General features: G+C 42.8%; 1 protein-coding gene across 6 annotated transcripts in view; it reads right to left on the minus strand.

Annotated features, from left to right (window-relative positions):
- NLGN4X (neuroligin 4 X-linked) overlaps window positions 1–23367 on the minus strand; it is a 165292-nt gene that overhangs the window by 102307 nt on the left and 39618 nt on the right. For all 6 annotated transcript variants that reach the window (XM_081197013.1, XM_081197015.1, XM_081197010.1 and 3 more), the window contains one exon: window positions 22255–23132. In XM_081197013.1, coding sequence (XP_081053139.1) covers window positions 22255–22726 — 472 coding nt within the window. In that variant the 5' untranslated portion in view covers window positions 22727–23132. The remainder of the gene's footprint in view (window positions 1–22254; window positions 23133–23367) is intronic.

Here is a 23367-nt window from a genome sequence, read left to right on the forward strand (position 1 = left end):
GGAGGCATATTAAGTCATAATTCTTTTTCAATAATACATGTGTAATCTGGTTCCTTTTGTTTTTATTGTTCAGTCCATTCACATTCCAGTTTAGTATTTTTAACGTCATCTGTTCTGTAGTATAAGTTAACTTATCAAACCTATGCGCAATCTACTGTTCTTTGTCTCCTTTCTCTAGTTCTTCTCCTTCTCCTTTTGAGCTCTCCTCTCTTTCTTCTTCTTCACTCCCCCCATTTTCTTCCCCCTGCTGGTTCCCCACCTCCTCCTCTCCCATCATTTCCCCCAGATCCTTCTCATATCTCCTTGCGAATTTTTGTAGTTCTGAGATGGTAGACAGTTTGAACTTTTTTTCTTTGAAATAGAATGAAATGCCTTCCGGAAACTCCCATCTGTACAGGATCCCATTTTTCTTCAATTGATTTGTTAATTTTTTATATGGGTCCCTCCTTCGAAGAAATCTCGAAGGAATCTCTTTATAAATAATAATTGGGTTTCCTCCAATATATAACCTTTTAACATAATTCTGTTTCAAAATTTCATTTCTTATCTCCAATGAATTAAACATGGCTATTACATCTCCTGGCAATTTTTTCCCTCTGGCTTTTGCCGATTTTATTCTTATTCGGAATATGTTTACCAGACCATGGTTTATCTCTTCTTCTTTTCTATCTAACCATATTGCCAGCTCTTTCACCACTTTAGCTCGGATATTCTCATTTAAGTCCTCTGCTATTCCTCTAAATTTTAAGTTAGATTGATTCTGGCGCATCTGTGTCATAGCCATGTTGTCCAACAACTCTTCCTGTGTTGCTCCTATCTCTTTAACTTCTAGTCTAATCCTGTCCATCTCTTTCTTACTGTCTTTCGCGTCCTTTTGCACCCTCTTCACTGAATCCTCCAAACCCTTAGTTCTTACCGAGAGATCCTTAACCTTTCCTGTCAATTCTCCCACCACTTCCCCCAGTTTCTTATCTAGGGTATCTTGAACCTCTATCAATTTTCTCTCAATATACTGTTCATTATTTTTAAATTCCTTTCTTATTTCGGCCATCAAGCTATCGTAATCTCTGATTTCTCTTGCCTCCTTCCCCTCTTCTTGTCTTGAAGGCCTCCTTTCCGCTGGTGTTGCCACCCCCTTCTTAGAGCCGTTCGGCATTTGTATATTTGAGTTTAAGTCTTCCTAATATACTATAGGGGTAAGGTATAGAGGTAACCAGGCTAGCGTCCCTCGGATAATTGCAGCGAGGGTCCAAAATTAATTAGATTGATACAGTGCAAAAGTTAACTCTTATATAAGGTCAGGTAATAATAATACAATACAATAATAGTACTATTTTGACTGGACCTAAGTCAAAACAGGTGTTTGAGTCCTCAAAGTCTTATGATTAGATATGGTAAGCACCTGGACCACCAAAACACGATTCAGGGGATTCTCATGGGTAGGGGTTCTGCAAGGACATATTCTTTAACTTTGCATTCCGGGGTGTATGTCTCTTTAAGTCCCAAAAAGAGACAAGAGAGTCACAGCCGTCTCTGAAGACCAAGAGCGTAATAATAGTACGATTTTGACTGAGTCTAAGTCAAGACAGATGTTTGAATCCTCAAAACCTTATAATTAAATATAGGAATCACCTGAACCACCAAAACGTCTCCAGATTCAGATGCTTCTCATGGGTAGGGTCCTGCAAAGGCGTAGTCTTTAACTTTGCCTCCCGGAGTGTATGTCTCTTTAAATCCCAAGGAGAGACAAGAGAGTCACAGCCGTCTCTGAAGATCAAGAGCGTATCCAATTAAATTAACAAAGGTGGGCCCCTTTCAGCTTACACCGTATGGCAGTCTTTTCACAGTCTCACAGCCTTTAAACAAGGTTTAGGCACTTTAAACACAGTCTCGCAGTTCCTATCTTTAAACACAGAGTGCAACTAAGGCACCTATCTCCCCTACTCCGTTTGAGTCCCAATTCTCCCCAGTCCTGCCATTTAGAAACAGAGAAGCTTCCACTAAAATCCGTGCTGGCTGTAGCGCTCTCCTTCCCGATGAAACAGAAAAGTCTTTTCCCCCCTCTCTCTAAGCCGTTTAATAATTCCACTGTAACTGTTACCTTGCCTCTGACTTTATACTTTGTGTCTGAGGTCTTTCCACCACACCACACTCACTTGGCGGTTTATTTTCTTCTTTTTTTGTTTCCTCCTCTCTCCCGGCGTCTTGCTATACTCTCTTATCACCTTATCGCCAGAGATGGATTCCTCCTCCTTTTTCACCAACTTATTCCTTCTCCGCTGGGTTCTTATCAAAACATTCCATTAATCTTACCCTAATTGATGTTCTCCAATATTTTCTTTAACCTCCACTGCTTTTTCCACAGTGTTTTTGTAACTCCTTCCCAGCTTCTCCACTGCTGTTGGAGGTCCGCCGCTTTCCCTCGGAGCTTGAGGCTTCACAGCATGGAGTTGTTGCCTCCCCTTTACGCTGCAGCTCCAGCCTTGTTAAACGCCGGCAACACAGGCGAGCACAGACAGCGTCGCAGGGTGCTTGTCCCCCAGGATTCCCTCCTGTGGTTTCAGGGTTCACGTAGCCTTCATGACCCCTCTAAATCTCCACGCTGTTCGAGACTCCCCCGGAGGGGTTATCTCGCGCTCCTTTTCTGTGGCCGCGGCGTCCCGGAAGTCCCTGTCGCTGAAGGCTGGGGGGGGGACAAGGGCTTTTCTTCCCACCCCCAGAATTTAAAAAAACCCTGGGACAGCGGAGGACTTCTCCGCTGTCTGGGGCGATCTTAAAATGCTGGCGGGCGGCATTTTAAAATCGCCCCGGACAGCGGAGGACTTCTCCGCTGTCGGGGCGATTTAAAAGCCCCTGGGAAGGCAGGCAGGGGGGACAAAGACTTTTGCCCCCCGCCAGCCTTCAGAAGAGGTCCTGGACCTCTTCTGAAGGCTGGCGGGGGCGAAAGTCTTTGCTCCCCCCGCCTGCCTTCAAAAGCTGTCCGGCCCAGGCTTCCCGGACCTTTCCACCAGCAGCGGCAGCGCTGCCGCTGCTGGCGGAGACTTGCCGGCATGCAGAAGCCTGCGCGCAACGCGCCCAGGCTTCGCGGATCTCTCCCCCAGCAGCGGCAGCGGTGCCGCTGCTGGCGGAGACTTGCCGGCATGCAGAAGCCTGCGCGCAGCGCGCCCAGGCTTCGTGGATCTCTCCCCCAGCAGCGGCAGCGGTGCCGCTGCTGGCGGAGACTTGCCGGCATGCAGAAGCCTGCGCGCAGCGCGCCCAGGCTTCGCGGATCTCTCCCCCAGCAGCGGCAGCGGTGCCGCTGCTGGCGGAGACTTGCCGGCATGCAGAAGCCTGCGCGCAACGCGCCCAGGCTTCGCGGATCTCTCCCCCAGCAGCGGCAGCGGTGCCGCTGCTGGCGGAGACTTGCCGGCATGCAGAAGCCTGCGCGCAGCGCGCCCAGGCTTCGCGGATCTCTCCCCCAGCAGCGGCAGCGGTGCCGCTGCTGGCGGAGACTTGCCGGCATGCAGAAGCCTGCGCGCAGCGCGCCCAGGCTTCGCGGATCTCTCCCCCAGCAGCGGCAGCGGTGCTGCTGCTGGCGGAGACTTGCCGGCATGCAGAAGCCTGCGCGCAACGCGCCCAGGCTTCGCGGATCTCTCCCGCAGCAGCGGCAGCGGTGCCGCTGCTGGCGGAGACTTGCCGGCATGCAGAAGCCTGCGCGCAGCGCGCCCAGGCTTCGCGGATCTCTCCCCCAGCAGCGGCAGCGGTGCCGCTGCTGGCGGAGACTTGCCGGCATGCAGAAGCCTGCGCGCAACGCGCCCAGGCTTCGCGGATCTCTCCCCCAGCAGCGGCAGCGGTGCCGCTGCTGGCGGAGACTTGCCGGCATGCAGAAGCCTGCGCGCAGCGCGCCCAGGCTTCGCGGACTCTCCTGCCTTCAAAAGCCTTCCGGGATAGCAGGAAGCGCTTCCCTGCTATCCCGGACTGCTTTTAAAATGCTGGCGCTGGGGAGCAAAGCCTTTCGGCCCCCGCCAGCCTTCCTGGACCTCTTCTGAAGGCCGGAGGGGGGGGAAGGCTTTGCTCCCCACCGCTAGCATTTAAAAGAGGTCCCCGGAGATTTCCCTATGGGCTTTCGTCTTGCGAAGCAAGCCCATAGGGAAATTCGTTTTGCGAAGCGCCTCCAAAACGGAAAACCCTTTCGTCTAGCTGGTTTTCCGTCTTGCGAGGCATTCGTCTTGCGGGGTACCACTGTAGATAGGAAATGAACAAAAGGTTCAAGGGCATAACATGATGCAGAATTTCCAGAACAGCACCACTGCAGAATGCAAGTCAGAAATGACATGGTTGAATGTTAAGTATAGTATCTCCTGTCCCAGCATTATTGGCCTATGTGCTTTTAGACTATTTCTTGGTATTTGCAGAAAGACAATCAGACTACAATCCTAAACACAGTTACCTGGGAGTAAGTTCCACTGAACTCAATGGGGCTAATTTCTGAATAGGTCTATGTATAGGGTTGCACTGTCAGTAAATTAAAGATATGCAAAAAGGATGTATGTCCTGAAAAGTACTAAGAAGATGAAGAATAAGTTATTTCATTTATTGATCTATTAGATTTATAAAGGAATAGTAAGAGTAATAAAAAATAGTAAGAGAGAGCTAGCAAGAAGAACAGACACAAGTTGATCTGGAAATTGATGTTTTACAAAATTATATTCACAGTCTATCAGGCAGTTTTTACACTTCTGGAGCAGGCAAAAAAACAAATGAATATATAATCATATAATAGACTGTTTTAACCAAGACAATACAGTTGCTTTCGCCTTTTAAATATGGAAGAAAAACAACAAAATTTTATGAATGTGCAATAAAGCTTAAGTGTTCATGCAATAAAGATGTCAGGGCTGAAGTTTAATCTGCAATGTTGTCAAAAGTATTTGATTTGAGTAATTTCCCAGATGGTGATAATCAAGTAATATGAAAACATATCTGAGTTGACTGCTCCTTTTTTTTCCTGAGGCCTATAAACTAGTAATATGCATGCAAATTTAAACCTTGCTATCTTAAAGGATAGTTAGTAAATCCAGATATAGAAATTCAGTCAACAGAAGCAGAAGCATATTCATCCAAAGGATTTGCTACATGGTAAAGATTAAATTGGGATATGATAATTTAAATGGGTGCACACATTTTGTTTATCATACAAACAAGCAGGATCAGGATCATAATACCTCCTGGCTTCAAATGCTATATCCTTATTTATAGAATAGGATCTGTGGCAATAGATAGAAGAACAGGAATCCAATGTTTCTAGCAACCAGGTGATGATTCCTAATGGGAGTTGTCATCCCCCCAAAAATTCTGGAGGTCATGAGTTTGAAAAAGGCTGCTGAATCCTCAGAAAATAGCTACCACCTACCATGGAGATAGGGATGCGGGTGGCGCTGTGGGTTAAACCACAGAGCCTAGGGCTTGCCGATCAGAAGGTCGGCAGTTCGAATCCCCGCGATGGGGTGAGCTCCCGTTGCTCGGTCGCTGCTCCTGCCAACCTAGCAGTTCGAAAGCACGTCAAAGTGCAAGTAGATAAATAGGTACCACTCCTGCGGGGAAGGTAAACGGTGTTTCCGTGCACTGCTCTGTCTCGCCAGAAGCAGCTCAGTCATGCTGGCCACATGACCTGGAAGCTGTGCGCCGGCTCCCTCGGCCAATAAAGCGAGATGAGCGCCGCAACCCCAGAGTCAGCCACGACTGGACCTAATGGTCAGGGGTCCCTTTACCTTTACCATGGAGATGCATCCTGTTTCTGACAGGAGTGGAGAACCTAGCTCTGCTATGAACAAATGAGAAGCCCAGTAGCCACTTTCCTGGTCTTCTGCCATCTCCCGACATCAGAATAATTCATGAATTTTCTAATATTTCCCTGACAAACTTATTATGTATGTATTACTTGTGCTTACAAGTCCACTGGGGTATATGGAGTATTAGGGGAGGGGGATACATCATGCTCCTTCCGCCTTGTCCACCTTTGGTCCATGCCCTGCAGTCAGCTCTCACCTGCGACTCCAAGAAGCTGTCAGCATATGACAGTGGCCACACTCCACAAACAGCTTCAACTGGCCAGCTAAACCAGGTGAGGGTATCTGATAGGTCTCAAACCCTCTGTGAGTTAAAGAGTTCCCCTACAAGTGAAGACACACTCCAGCAAATTGAGTGGATGACACCAATAGTGGGTCCAACAATCAGGCTCGTCAACCTGGGAAGGTAGCCCTTCTAGGAAAATTCTGATGGCTTGCGGGACAGTTCTGGGAGAAGAAACGGCTAGGGAATAAACCCTACGCAAATCCGGAGTGCAGTTCCTATGATGGTTGCATGGTGCACTGTATGCCTCCTTCCAACAATTTCTGCAGCCAAGCTGGTGTCAAATGTATTGCTCTGCTTTCCTTTGGAACACATCAGTGTGGCCGAGAAGGAGGTCTTGTCGTGTGGACCACCCAGAACCTCCATACACACTGTCAAGGCTTGCACCCCACTAATGCAGAGGTTTGGCTTCACCCCCAGAGGTGCACACCATTGTCTCTTGAGACATACGGATGCCAACAACCACAAAATAAAAATAAAATCACAAAGCAGCACAGAACAGCAGTGCACAACAATGCAGGCTTGGGGTGGTCCGGAAATGTTATGCATAACTGGAGATTTCATTTATGCCTCTGTGTTTTATCTTTAGAGAAAAATATGCCTGTCATCTGTGTATATGGGGGGGGGGATCCAGAGGGGTGTGTGTGTGTGTTTAGCAAGATGTGGCCTGCCAGTCAGATCATCCTCAGCATTATTGCTGAACGCTTTCATTTCTTCTGTGTGGAACTTTGACTTCTAAATCTTTTGACACAAAGGACCAAGGAATATTCACATAAAGGTCAAACTCACTGGTAGTTAGAAAGAAAAAGGCCAGAGTTGAAAGAGAAGATAGTTGGGAGCTCGAAGCTAGAAAGAGGAGGAAAAACTGGAGACTGGGAAACAACAGGCTGGGAAGTGAGAGGATCAGATTGATGCCTGATCTCTTTTTTGAATTCAAGGCTGCAGCTATGGAGAAAGCAAGGGCCTCTTGGGGTGGTAGTGCTGTGAACCTATCCATCATAGGCTCAGGTTGTATATGTGTGTAAATAAACCATATACCATAAAGACACCACATTCTCCACTGTATGTCACTCCAAAGGAAACACAAATCTGGGTAAGCATCTGGAACATCTGGAATCATGCACCACTCAGATATTGGGGTGGCATGCAATAATATCAAAGAAGCCGAGCACGTTTGACCAAAGGAAATATCAAGAGTTATTAGAGGAGCTGGAAAAACACTGAAATGCAGTGGCTTAGTTTGACAGCTACACTTGTAATCTCCTTGGCACTGATGGCATAAAGATCAAATGTACCAACATTATATGTCCCCAAAGAGCATTTCCTGTTCTAACAGTTTTGCAAATTATGCAAATCGAGATTATAAATGCAATTAATTAACAAATTAAAATTGTCAGACTTCACACTTAAGCCAACACCCTTGTACGTCAAAAGTGGGATTCCCTAAACTGACACAGAAACGGTGACCTTAACACATGTGTGCCAGATTTTAAAATATGACCTGTTCCTTTGCTGCAGGAATAGGGGACTTGTGTTCCTCTAGATGCTGTTGGAGTATAACTCTCATTATCCATAACAATGGACCATGCTGTTGTGTCCGATGGGTGTTGGAGCCCAACAACGTTGGCAGGCCCAATCCCTGCCTTTCTATAAAATGATTTCAACAATTCCACACTTTTGGACCGGAGGCTTTGAGAAGTGCTGCTGTTATGTTAGAGGTGGAAAATGAAGCTGAGAAAGATTAAGAAAGAGTGTAGTTATGAGATGTCACTTTTTTTACATCAGCCTGCATGAAGGAAGAACAGAGAGGCAGTGATGTGCCCCCCCCAGTGGTGGTAGTGCTGCACTCAGCAGGGTGGGGCAGTGGCAAGGTCGGGAAAGGGTTGCCATATTTCAAAAAGTAGAAACCAGGACACCCCAAAATGGTTGAGCTTTTTTTAAGGCAATCCAGACATACGGCATCCCTGGGAAAGCTCCAGGTTGCTGGTGGTCTAATTGAGCTAATGTGAATTTGCTCGATGTGAAGATGATGGTATCATTAAAAGTATGTGAGACAAAAGCAAATAATGTATGCATAGAAATGGGCAAGGAAGAAAAAGTATTTAAATCCAAATGTGAAAGGCAGCTAAGAGGTTCTTAAAATATATCATTATAAAGACATCTCAGGAAGAGTAAAGGAAATGTCAAGAACATGAATGCATCAGTGCTGCTTTCTACTCAGGGGTAAAGCAGAAGAAGGGAAGCAAACCTTGCTGAAAATCGGAAAAAGCTGACAGGGAAAAATATGTCAGCAATAAACCCAGAAAGAAGAAAAGCCAAACTGCTCGTAGCTCGCCAAATTAAGGAGAATAAGATATGCTTAAATCAAGCATCATCTGTATAAAATGAGCACATGGCACATTTTAAATTGACTTCCTAATAAATGAGAGTTGATTTGCAATGCTTTTTGAGATACAGTATTAAATTAAAGTTTCTGGTGCAGGAGGGAAAGAAAAATACAGAATGGAAAATAAAACACTAGTCAATCCATTCTCCGAAGCCAAGGTCATGCTGCAGATGAGCAAGACAATGGCATTTTCAGAATCCTGTTCACTTTTAAAATATTGAAATCATCTTGCAGCTAGGTACCTCATCAAAATTTTATGTCAAGTTGAATTGGAATTGGTCACTCACTCTGAAATCCCAAAGAGAGGTTTCAAGAGTCCTTTTCAGTCCAGTAACCACATAGTTCCCAAAGTACTGCTCTCGCTGTACTGTCTGACAAAAGGTCCAGAAGTACAACTTTATGCATGTTGGGCTCTTTTTTTTGCACACAGAAAGAATACTGGAAATGCACAGTTCCCAAACTTACAGAGAAGAGTTGTGCATATACATGCAGGGGTCTTTTTGATACTGTATAATGTACATATTATATCAGTGAGAGCAGGGTGCTACTTCAATGTCACTGCCACTAGTCAATACAGGTTCATTGCATTCACATTAACTTTCTGAAACAGGTTAATGCATACCTACATTTTTTTCACAATCAAGCTTGTTGATCAATACACGGCACAATTGTGCATGGTGAGGATTGTTTAGCAAATAAGCCTCAAACACAAGAAAGGAACTATCTGAAGATGAGCATGGGAACAAGGGAAATACTGAGAGATATCAAATTAGTCATACTAACTAAAATACATGTCTCTACTCTCTTCGCATAACCCTAAAACCAGGGGTGGACTTTGGTCTTTTAAATTTCAGCAGCGCCCTGTGCGGGACCAAAGTTTGGAACCCCCGCCACCTCCCATTCTGTTCAGTTAACTACGTCATAATTGTGATGTGTTGCAGCACTCCCTAGGCTTGGCAGTGTGGTGGAACTGGTTGCACTGTCCTATATCTGCCTCTGCTAGACCTCTTGGTTATCTAGAAAAGTTGAACACTAGAAGATTCAGGACAAACAAAAGTACTTCTTCAAACAGGGCATATTCAAACTATGGTTGTTTTTAACCAACCTGGTGCCCTCAAGATTAGGGGTAGCCAATGTGGTGCCCTACAGAAGTTGTTGGACTACAACTCCCATCATCCTTGGCCATTGTCTCTGATGTCTGGAGCTGATGGAAGTTGGAGTCCAACAACATCTCGAGGACACCACATTGGCTACTTGAGCACTAGGTGTTTGAGTCTACACCTCATATCAGTCCCCAAGGCCGGCAGAGGCTGATGGGCATTGTAGTTCAAAAAATATGGAAGACACCAGGTTGGTAAAGGCAACGTTAACTAAAGTTATTGTATTATTTAACAGGAATCAGAAACTCAGTCTTTTCTTTTGTGTTGTACACACTATCTGCTATTTATATCCTTGGAATGTATGAGAAATTTATAGTCACTGCATAAGACCGGGAGCCAAACTGCAAGTTATGTCAATTGTGTATTTACACATTTGTTTGTACAGTGGTGCCTCACAAGACGAAATTAATCCATTCCGCGAGTCTCTTCGTCTTGCAGTTTTTTCGTCTTGCGAAGCACGGCTATTAGCGGCTTAGCGGCTATTAACGGCTTAGCGGCTATTAACGGCTTAGCGGCTATTAACGGCTTAGCAGCTTAATGGCTTTAAGAAAAAGGAAACAAACTCGCAAGAACTCGCAAGACGTTTCGTCTTGCGAAGCAAGCCCATAGGGAAATTTGTCTTGCGGAACGACTCAAAAAATGGAAAACTCTTTTGTCTTGTGCGTTTTTCATCTTGCGAGGCATTCGTCTTGCGAGGTACCACTGTATACTATTTAGCATACTATTGTATACTAAATAGAAGCTGTATGTGTGAAGAGTGTCCCAACCCACAATGAAACTACAGAATGAGCACAGTTCTACTCTTTCCCACCATGCTATAGTACAAATAGCTTCAGGGAAAGTGTTTTTTTTTCCCTCCAGAATAACAAGCAGGGGGGAGGATTAAAAAATAACCATCAGTTCTATCAATATCACAGTCCCCATCTGGATCACAGCCCTATGGCTACCATTTTAACAACACATAAATACATGTGCAAAAAGCAAATACACAATCTAGCTTCACTCTTGACTAACAGGTTCTATTGATTTAAATAGGACTTGAGTCACAAATAACTTTTGCCGGATGGCTCCCTATGTGTTTTATTGATGCGTAATCTAAGTCAAGAAGATACTGGGACCATCAGACTAGTCTTTTCTTCCCCTCTGAAGCAAATGAAGAATTGATTGGAAGCAGTTAAAAATAGACAGGTGCTAATGGAAGCTGTGACCTAGACTTAATGGTTTGGTTTCTTTTTGGTAGTACATTTCTGTGATACCTTTATTGACAAGAGGATGTAAGAATGTGATTGTTCTTAAAATGAAAACAGGATAATAAGGCAAGACTGGATAATACAGTATTCGGTTCACAGAATTTGGTTGGAACAATCAGACTCTTACATCCTCATTAAGCCCTGCTGGATAAGACTAATTGCTCATCTAGTCAAGCATCCTGCTTTCACAGTAGCCAACCAGAGGCCTATGGGAAGCCTCAAAGCAGGACCTGAGCACAATGGCACACTCCTCACCTGTGGTACCCAACATCTAGCATTCAGAGATACCCTTCCTCCAACAGTGGAGGTGAAAACTAGTCATAATGGCTAGCGATCATTGACAGTCTTCTCCCCCAAATCTACAATTCCACAGTGTAGCATTTTCGATTTTAGGTGCAAATAAGGCACACAAATAATCGGTTATTCCAACATGAAATGTAACATGCACAACTGAATATCTGATGGAGAAATGGGCAAAATTATGCAATTCTGGGTGATCTGGCAGAAAGGTAGCAAGCTGTACAGCCTCATATTCTCATTACGTTTTAGGCACTGTTATTAACGGGGGCTGGTGGTTAGAATAATTTCACATGCACTGTGTTCCTTCACAGATTCTCTCCCATTTGCTTCCTACCTTCTTTGCTGAAGCTGGAATTGAGAGAGCTACTTAGGCATATTGAATGGTTTGGGTGCGCCTCGTGGGATTTGATGCTTATTAAAAAAGAAGGAAAAACCACCAAGAACCCACACCATATTACAAACTTCTGATAAAAGCTTTCAGAATTTGAGAACTGCCTAATAGTAGCTACTGCCCATTGGAACACATAAGGTGGAAGGCAAGGAGACCAACAGTAGGTGAAACAGCAACTAACAGGTAAAGGTAAAGGGACCCCTGACCATTAGGTCCAGTCGTGACCGACTCTGGGGTTGCGGCGCTCATCTCGCTTTATTGGCCGAGGGAGCCGGCGTACAGCTTCCGGGTCATGTGACCAGCATGACAAAGCTGCTTCTGGTGAACCAGAGCAGCACACGGAAATGCCGTTTACCTTCCCGCTGGAGCGGTACCTATTTATCTACTTGCACTTTGATGTGCTTTCGAACTGCTAGGTTGGCAGGAGCTGGGACCAAGCAACGGGAGCTCACCCCGTCGTGGGGATTCAAACTGCTGACCCTCTGATTGGCAAGTCCTAGGCTCTGTGTTTAACCCACAGCGCCACCCGTGTCCCTAACAGGTAGAGCTAACTAATTCTACTTTTGTCTCCATTCTTTTATCTTCTGAATTTTAGAAGGGCAACTTCTAAAGAGGATAGACAGTGCCACCTCTGGGCAGTTTGTAAGAAAGAAGGCAGGCAGGTGGGCTGGCTGAGGGCAGACTGAAGTTTATGGGGCAGGTGGACCAGCCTCCACTGGAGAGAAACAGAGGCAGGTAGCAGGTGATCCCTGCAATCCATAGAGGAATTGACAGGACAGGTCAGGGCAACTCCCCAGAAGCCATCCTGATCTACAGCTCCCAGAGCAGCTCACCTCACACCTATCATGCCATCTTAGCCTCAGCTTTTCCTCAGCTGTGGTGGTTCCAGAACTGGCTAGGAAAGAAAGAGTATTGGTAGCACTGCATGACTAATATAGCTAGTCGGGAAATGCTCAACAACAATCAATTAGCTGTTCCACAGTTTGTTTTTAAGGCAAAGCAAACAGCTGAAAGCTGATGCAGTATTCAAAAACAAAGAAGGGCTATATGAGTTTGAAAAAGGAAACTATAATAACATTATTTGTATAGGTCTCCGAGCTCAACATTCATTTTATTGAGTGATGTTGCTCATTTCTTCACTCAGGGAGCTCACAAAAGACGTGCATTTGAATAGGAATGGCCAATATTAATTTTTAGCTCACAGAGTCCCTCACTTTTAGACTTCTCCTTCAAACCTAATTTCATGGTCTGTCTCCATAACAACATTGCTTATTTCTGCCAGCCTGGAGTCATATGATATAGTGTAATGTATTTAATCTGATTCCACAGACTCAAATGCAAAGCAATTTACCTTTGGCATGATTTGGGCGCCACACTAGTTTAAAGATTTCAAAGTACTGGCCTTTCCATGTTAATCATATTTTTTAGCAGCCCATCCAGGATTTACTGACAAAAGAGAGAGGGTTAGAGTTACGAGTATTAGGATAGCTATGATAAGAGACCTTAATTCACTTTGGAAGTAACTGCCAATTCTGTAGCTCCATATGAAAGGGGTGGGGCTATTATTTTAATGTCTGTGCAATTGGTTTTTATAATTTCTAAATGGCGTAAACCTATTTTGGCATTAGGTAGTACTTAAGAAATTTATTATTATTATTATTATTATTCAGGAATGAACAAAAAAACAAGAACTGTCTCTTCCATAGTAGCCCCTGTATAAATACCAATATTTAAAAGAATATTAATGTCAAAGTGGAAAATCCTTTGATGTTATATAAACTAGAAGAATGGAATGGATGCTATCCAGATCGGTTTGCCATACCATCCAGACAGAAGAAGTAAACAGAGCTGCTTTGCATATGAGATTTATAGGGGCATTAGAAAAAACCTGATAGAGAGGAGAAGCTATGTTGCTAGGTAGGACATTGAATCTCTCTCATTTGAAAATCACCAACGTAGGATTAAATTGGCTAACTCTCATCCAATCAACATATACCTTGTTCCAGGGTCTTATATGCTCATATTATGAAGTCTCAAGCTTATGCTTGAAACGCACAGCTGGCACATGCCATTTAGTTTATAGTTCTATCTATATAAAATGGATTCTAAGAATAAGTTCATACAATCAATATGGGTTATATAATCTGGTTGGTTACTTGAATAGACACCACAAGTTCTATTTATCAGTGTACTTTCTTTTCAGATGGGAACATATGGGGTGTCCCCATTTTGGGCTGCCATTCTTACATTGATAAATGCCTGCATGGTGACACTAGATCCCACTACAGTGCAGCACCTAGTGGAATAATACAGAATAAAACGGTAATAATTAGGCATCCAGACCAAAACAGCTTCTCCTTCCATCATTCTCTATGGTAGTGCGCAGCAAACAATTCCATTGTTTGGATGCGGGAAAACAGACACAAACAACCATGGGAAAAACAGCTAAACAGCAATCATGTGAGTGGATCTTCACAGAAAGAGAACTTCTCCAAATTGTTGGGGGGGGGAGAGATCCTCATCTAGATTTCTTCTAGACAATCAAAGCATACAGTTAGATGCTCCAGAAAACTCACTGACTTCCTGGCTCATCAAGAGATTTCTACTATGTCAGAGAACAGTACCTGGCCAAAAGTTTTAGCATAAAATAATAATACTGAAAAACAAATAAATTTGGTGCAACAGACATGCCACCATATGGAAACTGGGTCACCTGTAAACATGCAGTGTATGTCAATTTGTTTCTCATGTTGTAAGTTGCCCGTTCGCAAAAACTTATCTGCATCCAACTAGAGTCACTTGAGGAAGAAATCTATCAAGGAATAGAACATTCAGTCATTCCTAAACTCTTCACATAATTATCACAGGTTGTGACAAAATGGAACGTTGGTTGGTTTCAGTTGTGCTATGGTTCCTTAACCTGTTGAATTTTTTTAATATGGTTACCTGATGAGAACAGTACAGAGGTTTTCATGGAGTTACATGTACCTTCCTTTAGCCAAAAAAATAATTTTTTTAAAAAATACCCAGTAGTTTATATTATCTGAGCTGTTTTTTAAAAAATAATTTGTATTATTATGGCGATTTCTTTTTCATTATTCAGATACAAGCAAGTGGGAAAATGCAGTACCAAGTCTCACTCCGTCCTTTTCACTCTTTCCCTTACATGTTTCAATGAAACACTAGTCCTAGGTTTAATAACACTGCTTTTTGGATTTTGCTGAGTCCCTCAAAATTAGATGTTGCTGCAAAACTAGCCTTTGTTGTCATATCCAGAGTGATTTGTTTCTTACTGAGAGCCCTTTTAAAAAGAAGAAGCAAAACTGAGTGTAGTTATAAACGAATCTCTTCAATTGCATTGAAAGCATTAATCCTAGAGAGTCTAGGAGCTAAAAAAGAATAAATGGCAAAAGCTCACCTAAGGCAGACTTATAACTCACATCTCTAAATTCCCTATACAGTGTTTTAACTCCTAAAACCTTGTAGTAAAGTAACTGAAGTGAAGCTCATTTTAATTAATCTTACAGATAAGTTTTGCAATGACCAGGAGGGATGGAGCAGCAATACTCTTAAGATTCTAGAGGGCTATTGGGTAGAGCATCCAGCTGATAGCTGTGGTATCCCACGATTGACTTAGAATTCTCATCTGTGTTGTCTGGAAGGGTAGAACAGTCTTCTACAAGTGTCAGATCATGGAGAATCAAGGCTATAGCCCTCCCCGCCCTCAGTGTCTCATCAGTCACTGAGCAGATTGGAGACATGGAAAGAAGGAAGACATTCCATATTTTAAAATGCACTGTGCTGTGTTGTTCAGGGTTTCTGATAGTGCCAAAGTAAGGTAAAAGTCCACTGCTGCTGGCAACCAGATTACATGTTATGTGTGGTTCCATGGAACTGTGGTCAGCTTTCAATGTTGAGCGGGTCAGTAGCTGCTTAACGCCTTTCTCCTGAACTGTTTCTCACTCCAAATCAATTCTTACATGAAGGAAAAGACAGTAGAACCTGCAGCTTTGCTCCCAAGGAAGAGGTTAAAATGGCGAGGAGAAAGAGGGGGGAAATGAGCAGCCCCTTCCCCAGCTAGTGCTGCACTCAAGTTTGCATCCTTGTGCAGCTTTTAGTTTTTTAAAAAATGTTGCACAAACTATATGTATGTATCATTGATCCCAAAGAGAAAGGGATGCATCATAAAATATCCATGTGGTAAGAAGAAGTAAAACATTTCCTCTTTTTATTACAAATTCAGCAAGACAGCTGAATTCTACTCCATCCCTGAGAGAACCTTCTCACATGCCTCATCTCTGTAATGGCAGGTGCAGAGTTTCTATGCTAGTATGGAGCACTATTACCAGAAATTAAATTATATTTTATTTTAGTGGAGCCCAATTTGGGACAGGTTTAGAGACTGAGGGAAGAAGCTGTATATAGCAGAGGCATTCCCATAAGACTGAAATGAAATGGCCGATACAAGACAAGACTAAGATGAGAAATATTATGTATGATTTGCTCAACTAATCTTCTTGCCTAGATCTTCTTTTTCTTGGCATCTTTGAAGATTCACTTTGGGTTCTTCTTCTGATTTGGAACTCCCTTCTTTGAATAGCCAACATTCCTCTTACCTTTCTTCTTCTTCTTCTTCTTTCAATACTCTGTTTAAAACACTGCATTTTCTTTTATATGCACTTTAAAGATCTTCTAGATTTTGGGACATTGTTGTTGTTCCTGTTTCCTCTGGGGCTTTTTCACCTACTGCCTTAAACTTCCAGTTAAGAATATAGGAAGCTGCCTTATACTGAGTCAGAGCATTAGTCCTTCTGGCTCAAGTAATGCTTATTCAGACTGGCAGCAGCTCTGCAGGGTTTTAGACCTGAGACCGAACCTGGGACCATCTGCATACAAGGCATACAGTGCTCTACCACTGAGCTATGGCTTTTCCCAAATTGTAATGACTGGGGTAAGATTATGAACCTGTGGCCAGGGAATTAGCTTCTAAAATGCTATTGCAGAGCACCTAGTAATATAGGAGACTTCCAAGTAAAATGAAGATGATTCTCCTGACAATGAAGCAACCATCCACGGTGGGTTGAACTTGTGGCATTTGGGTATTGGGAGACCTATCAAGTTAAAACTATGGAAAAAAATCATTGACTAAACTAACAAAAATGTAAAAAAATACAATAAATAAAAATAGCCATCCCTCAGATGTAACTTTGGTTTGTTTAAAAGCAGAATAAAAAGCATCTTATATTTTTAAAAGAATGAAAGCCAGAGCAATGCACATGGTTTCCAATCTGGCTCAAACTAGGTCACTATTTCTTTGCTAACCTTACCTTACATGAGGATTAAATGGGCAGAGGAGCACAACGATCACCTGCTTAAACTCCTTAGGGAAAGAGCAGGATGACAATAAAATAACAGCTACTGTTCTCCAGGCCCATGCCTCAAGCAGTTGTTTTCACTCATCTGAACACACTGTCGGGCGATCTGGATGAGTTAATAATTCCTATTATTATTGACCCACTTCATTCTATGCTTTGCAATTTAGTTTATAGAAATTTCACACTACAGATTGTTAAGTAAGGTTGAGGCCATTGTTAAATAATTCATCTGAAGGCCTGGGCCAGGGCTCAAATGACTAAGCGTTTTGTTGCCAGAGTGCAGTGTACAGAAACACTAAATCCAGAGTCAGCTGAGGTGAAAATGATAAAGCAGATTACATCTGGGAGGGCGAATCTACTCTGCTGTGACATATAGAGGACACCACACTATAAACAGAAGCTCAGGCAACTCTCCAAAGCAAGAAGGCTATTATGGGAAAGAGAGAACTGTCCACCCTGAGGGAAAAAAGGAGTCTCATAGGGTCAAAAATTCTGGCAGCCAAATCCAAAGTGCAGATGAAAAGGTGACAGCATCCTTCCATGTAGAATAACTGGACAGAAAATACAATAACTATCAATGTGTAGTTGTATTTTCTCAGTTGAAAGAAGCAGATTTCTCATTGGGTCAATATGTCAAACATCCAAACATGTGGTCTATAGACAGATGTATATTGTGGAGGTAAAAGGAGGCCATTGTCTTCTTCAATAGTGTCAATTTGTCCTTAGCTTCCAGAGTCACAAAAGTAGGATTGCAGGGTCTTTTTCTATTTTCAATTAACCATAAAATGCAACGAAGTATTTTGTATAACAACAAGGAAAGAAATGAGGAAGAGAATAGAGTGGCATCAGATAAAGAAGAGGTATCACACATAAAGAAGAGGTATTCACATAATAATAATAATAATAATAATAATAATAATAATAATAATAATAATAATTTATATCCCACCCTCCCCAGCTGAAGCCAGGCTTAGAGCGGCTAACAACAGTAAATTAATACAGCATTCTAAAATCAATTCATTATAAAATCAGTTCAGATCAAATTAATGGCAACCATTGGGCTAGAGATCTGTGAGGAATTACTTACAATCTGTCCCAAAGCAGCAGTATTGCCTGATATCGCCAGTAATCTACGAGAATGGTATATTGAGCTGCTGTTGGGGGTGGAAAAGTTGCACTTGTCCTTTTGTTTCCTCCCCCAGCAGTTCTCTCTCTTCTTCATTTTGTATATCAGCAGGTCAAAGTCCTGACCATAGTGTCATGGTATCTGACCAGAAAGTAAGTGAGACATCTTGGATCCTTCAACTTATTTTAGGTATCTCTCCCCCTATACATAGTGTTCTCCTGACTCCGAATAATCCCTCTCAAGCCACTCCAGCTGAATGTTACAGTCATAACTTTTTCAATGCACAATACCAATTTTGTCCAATATATTTTAAAAGATCAGATGGAGAGAGAAAGACCAAGAAGGATGTCATGTCACACAGAACGCTATTGCCCATAAATTAAGCACAGTTTACCATCTCAGTATTTTATAAATATAAAAAAGGAAAACAAACAAACAACACAAAGATACACAGCTCCAGACCGAGTATGGTGTAAAACATCAAACTATGAAATAGAGAAACCTGCAGAGCAGAAAAACTGTTTCATGTCATATCCCCCTCCTCTCCCACACCTTCAAGGATGATCGGGCACATTACCCATTTGTAAAAGGTAAAGGCAAAGGACGTTTGTCCGCAGACAGTGTTTCTGAGTCATGTGGCCAGCACGACTAAGCCACTTGTGGCGAACCAGAGCAGCGCACGGAAACACTGTTTACCTTCCCGCTGGAGTGGTACCTATTTATCTACTTGCACTTTGACGTGCTTTCAAACTGCTAGGTCGGCAGGGGCTGGGACCGAACAATGGGAGCTCACTCCATCGCGGGGATTCAAACTGCCGACCTTCCGATTGGCAAGCCCATGGGTAGGCAAACTAAGGCCCGGGGACAGATGCGGCCCAATCACCTTCTCAATCCGGCCCGCGGACGGTCCAGCAATGAGCATGTTTTTAAATGAATAGAATGTGTCCTTTTATTTAAAATGCATCTCTGGGTTATTTGTGGGGCACAGGAATCTGTTCATTATTTTTTTTTCAAAATATAGTCCAGCCCACCACAAGGTCTGAGGGACAGTGGACCGGCCCCCTGCTGAAAAAGTTTGCTAATCCCTGGAAACCCAAGGCTCAGTGGTTTATACCACAGCGCCACCTGCGTCCCTTTTACCCATTTGTAGTAGTTACAATTACTTTTGTCATTGTACAGTGAGTTCTGCCATTTCCCCACAATTTCTGTCCTTAAAGCTGCTCCCCCAAATTGTGCCCTTACTGCATGGTCCCTTCTGCATGCCAAAAAGAGAGAGAATGGGTGCTATCCAACTTGGAGTCAACCCATTAAAAGCTATGAACTTGGTTTCAACAAGTCTACTCTGTGTATGATTAATGCTGGATATCACCTGATAAAATTAAAGAGAAGTCATTAGTTTAAAATATGCCTGAATCAAACATCCAGCTGCCCTACTCTTAATACCTTTGCACACCTCCAATTGCCTCCCCCATACTTAACAAAACAAAAAGTTGTTGCCTGCTACAAAGAAGGAATTCCCAGAACTAGGAAACCAATGATTTGGAAAGCTCTCAAGCTTCCATCACAGATCACCTGCATCTCAAAGTCTTGAAGAGCCCTCTGTTGGTTTCTTGAGTAAGTACAACCTTTCAAAAATTTCAGTGATTGTTCATGGTAAGAGGAAGAAGAAGGTGGGAGAGACAATAATTTCTGTGGGGTCACCTCTTAATTAAAAGTGCATGAAGCAAGCTTTGGAAGGAATATTTTCCCCCCAGGCATACATGTTCAGGAAAAACAACAACAGCTGGTGTTAAAACACTTTTGTTACATGCCCAAGCTGTTGTTACTTGAATTAGTTTGCTGCTCTTTAGAACAAAACTGTCATGCTAATTACTTTAAGGGCTTAGCTCAGAGATTTCAAGTTACCAAGAAGGAACTGAATCAATCTGCCATCAGTTTCCTGCAAGGACAACATAGGAAAAATATATGTATCCATTTTAAAATTTGCATTGAATCCCCTCCCCCACCCGCACACAATACTCACACTTTTAAATATTTCCTTCTAGTTACCTACAAACAGGAGCTTTTCAGATTAGTTGTGATTAAGCATTGTCCTAGATCATATTTTCCAAAATCATATGCCACTAATGATATGAAAGTCTCCCATTCCAAATAATAATAAGACGTTTGGTCTAAAGCTGTGCACAGAGTTCATAAGGGGAAAGCTTCAGGATGAAGTATCAACCAGGAGTTGCTCTACAAAGAGTGCTTCTGATGAGCATTCAAATGTACACAGGGAGCTCCACAGGTCACCAGCAGAGAACCTTTGGCGCTCCAGATATTATTGGGCTACAATTTCCATCTTCTTTGGACATTGGCTTTGATGGCTGTGGTTGATGGGAGTAGGAGTCCAATGTCATCAGTAGAGGACCACAGTTTTCCCATCTCTGCTCCCTACAGTGTAGCACCCTGCATTGTGTGCACCATGTCATGAAGCTTTTTTGAATATTAAAGTAAAAGGAGAACCCCTGACACTTATTTGAATTCCTATGTGTCCAAGAACAGCTAGGTGAGATCTCCTTTGTTTTAACATGCAAAAGAAAAGAAAGGAGACAGAAAGTCTATGCTGCAGCCTTCTCTCTGAACCAGAAGAACAGAGAAACTGCACTGAACTCTTCCCTGCTGTTCTCCCACCAAGCTAGCTGCAATTTGGCTAGGTCATTTAAACTAAGGCTATCTCATACCTTACCTCGGAGCTCCCCATAACTCATGAAAACCCCAGGATCCTAGATTACTGCCAGCACAGGGGAAACATTGCCGAGCAAGATGACCTGTGGGAGATCAATGCACTGACTTTTTCCGAGGTAAAGTGAGAGGAGGATCTCAGTTTGATACAAATGTTTTTGCTGTGCTGCAGTGTGACAGAAGAAGCAGGTGGCAGCCTGAAGGATATTATGCTGAAGTCCATTAGAGCTGTAGAATATCCACCCTTGATGTGGGGGAGAATGATTTGTGGTGGCTTAAGTGTCCTATATTATATTCCATCTACTACACTTTCTACATTCCCACATCTGAAGTGAAAAATGATTAAGCCAGCAACAATACGTACTCGGATCCAAGCAGCAGTCAAAGCAAGGGAATTACAACAGTTTGGATACTCAAATACATAAGTGTTTAGCTATTGAAAATGAAGCACTTAATGGCATTCAGTCTTCCATACCTACATTGGCACAGGTTACAAGACTGGGGACAAATCATACAGTTATTAAAATTAGACATTAACAGAAATGGTCTGCTTTGGAGTGTTTACCAACATCGTTACGTAGTACAATTCTCCATTATTCTGTGAAGTAGAACCAGCAAGTTATTTTCCGAATAAGGCATGGCCTGCAAGCCAGAAATCAATACCTCCGATGGTGTCTTTTTCAAAGTACATTGTTAGTATGTTACAGAAAAATGTTGTTTAAAAGATTGTTCCTGTTACAGGAAAAGTATGTCATTAAGATTTGCAATAAAAGGTATCAACAGAGAAATTATTAGAGAAGGATGTTCCAGAAGGTGGGAGGTGGGGCAGAAATGATGGTGACTCCTCATTGCTGTGCAATAGCTGTTGACTAACCCATTTTTAATTGCCAGCATGAATGATATATGTACAGCATTATTAAAATGGTGAATCTTCTAAAAATGATGAGGTCTTTATACTGCAAACACCTTCATCAAACAAGTTTGAAGAAATGTGAAGTATAACGAGTTCCTACATAAACAATGACATTTCAGAAGTCTTCTACAAAATAAAATACACTATACCTATTTTCTGTTCAGAGGGCTTATATAGTGCACTAATAACCAAAGCAACTTATTTCCTATTTGAATGGGTTTAAGGTTCTTCTTCTTTTTATTATTATTTATTGACTTTTCCTCCATGAACAACCATTGTGGTGGGGATTGATATACATCTGAAAATAGAATTGCATTCTGATAGCAAAATATGCACAGCAGACACACACAACAGCATTAATATAAACAAGCTATGTGTTTTATAACATTTTTGTCTAACAAGAGTCAAGGAGAAAGCTGAAAGGTGACTATAGCATGTTCTACAGTTGGATACCCTAGTCTCACTTATTTGTAGTAGGCAGGCTAGTTGGCCAGCTTATGGCTGAATAATGTACTTACCATCCTCAGTGGGCACATAAATATTCAGATACAGGCAGTCTTCATTTTGATCTTGAACATACGTCATCACAGTATCCAAGTTGGCAGTAAACCAAACAGGCAGCATGTCGTTGAGCAGTGATCTCTCATCCAGATACTGTGGGCAGACAGCAGCAAATTGTGTGGCATTCCGTGTGCCGGTCCAGGAGGAAGGAGGCTCTGGGGGCTGGAATCGTCTTTCCCCAGTTGGAGGAGAAGCATAAGGAACTCCCAGGTATTGCTCCACAGGACCAAGTATTTCATTGGGCAAAGGTGTTCTTACACCACGTATTTTGCCATAATTCGTGGTTACGACTGGGTATTGTGCTTGTCCATCGATAAGCGTAAACCGTATCGCTAGAGCAGTTATCCAGAAGAGGAAATTAGAATTCAACATGACACAAACAGGAGTAAAGATCAAAGGCAGCCATAAGAGTCCCATTGGCCTTGACATGATTTACATCAACATTCGCAGGCCTCTGTCTTCCACACCCAGATGGAGAATCAAATTAGTCGGGAAAGGGCAAAAAAGTGAGGAGGGAGGGGAGTGTGCAAGTGGGGGGGGAGGGGAGGGAGGAGTTCACCAAGGAAAATAAAATAAGGGGCAAAAACAATCTTGCCAAGGCAGAAAGAAGCCCCCAAAATGAGTGTCGTATGTGTCTCAGCAGAATGACCATAGACAGATCCCCGTGGCACAAAAAACAAGGGAGTTCTTTTGCTTAAAGCCCATCCCTTGGGTCTGCTTCTCTTTCAGTGCTGATATCACAATCCAAGAATCAGAAGTGGCAAGATGTTCAACATTTACTCTGCTACGTTGGCACGGTGGCTCCTTCCAGTTAACTCCAGCATGATGAATCAACCTGTGCAATAAACAAAGAAGGGAGAATTAACATACACTCTGCTGCTGACAATATTTTAAAATAAATCTTCAATTTGTTTCCCTGCCATTTCATCACCTTCATCCATTTCTGCTAGATTAACATCATGCTGCCATTTAAGGATATAGGAATTCTCCAATGCCTATCAGTCCAGTGGGACATACAGCTAATGAGAAATGCTTGAGTAGCACACCATAAACGGTAGCTGCTATCTCCA

This window comes from Podarcis bocagei (assembly GCF_964188305.1).
Source record: "Podarcis bocagei genome assembly, chromosome: 6".
NCBI lineage: Eukaryota > Metazoa > Chordata > Lepidosauria > Squamata > Lacertidae > Podarcis > Podarcis bocagei.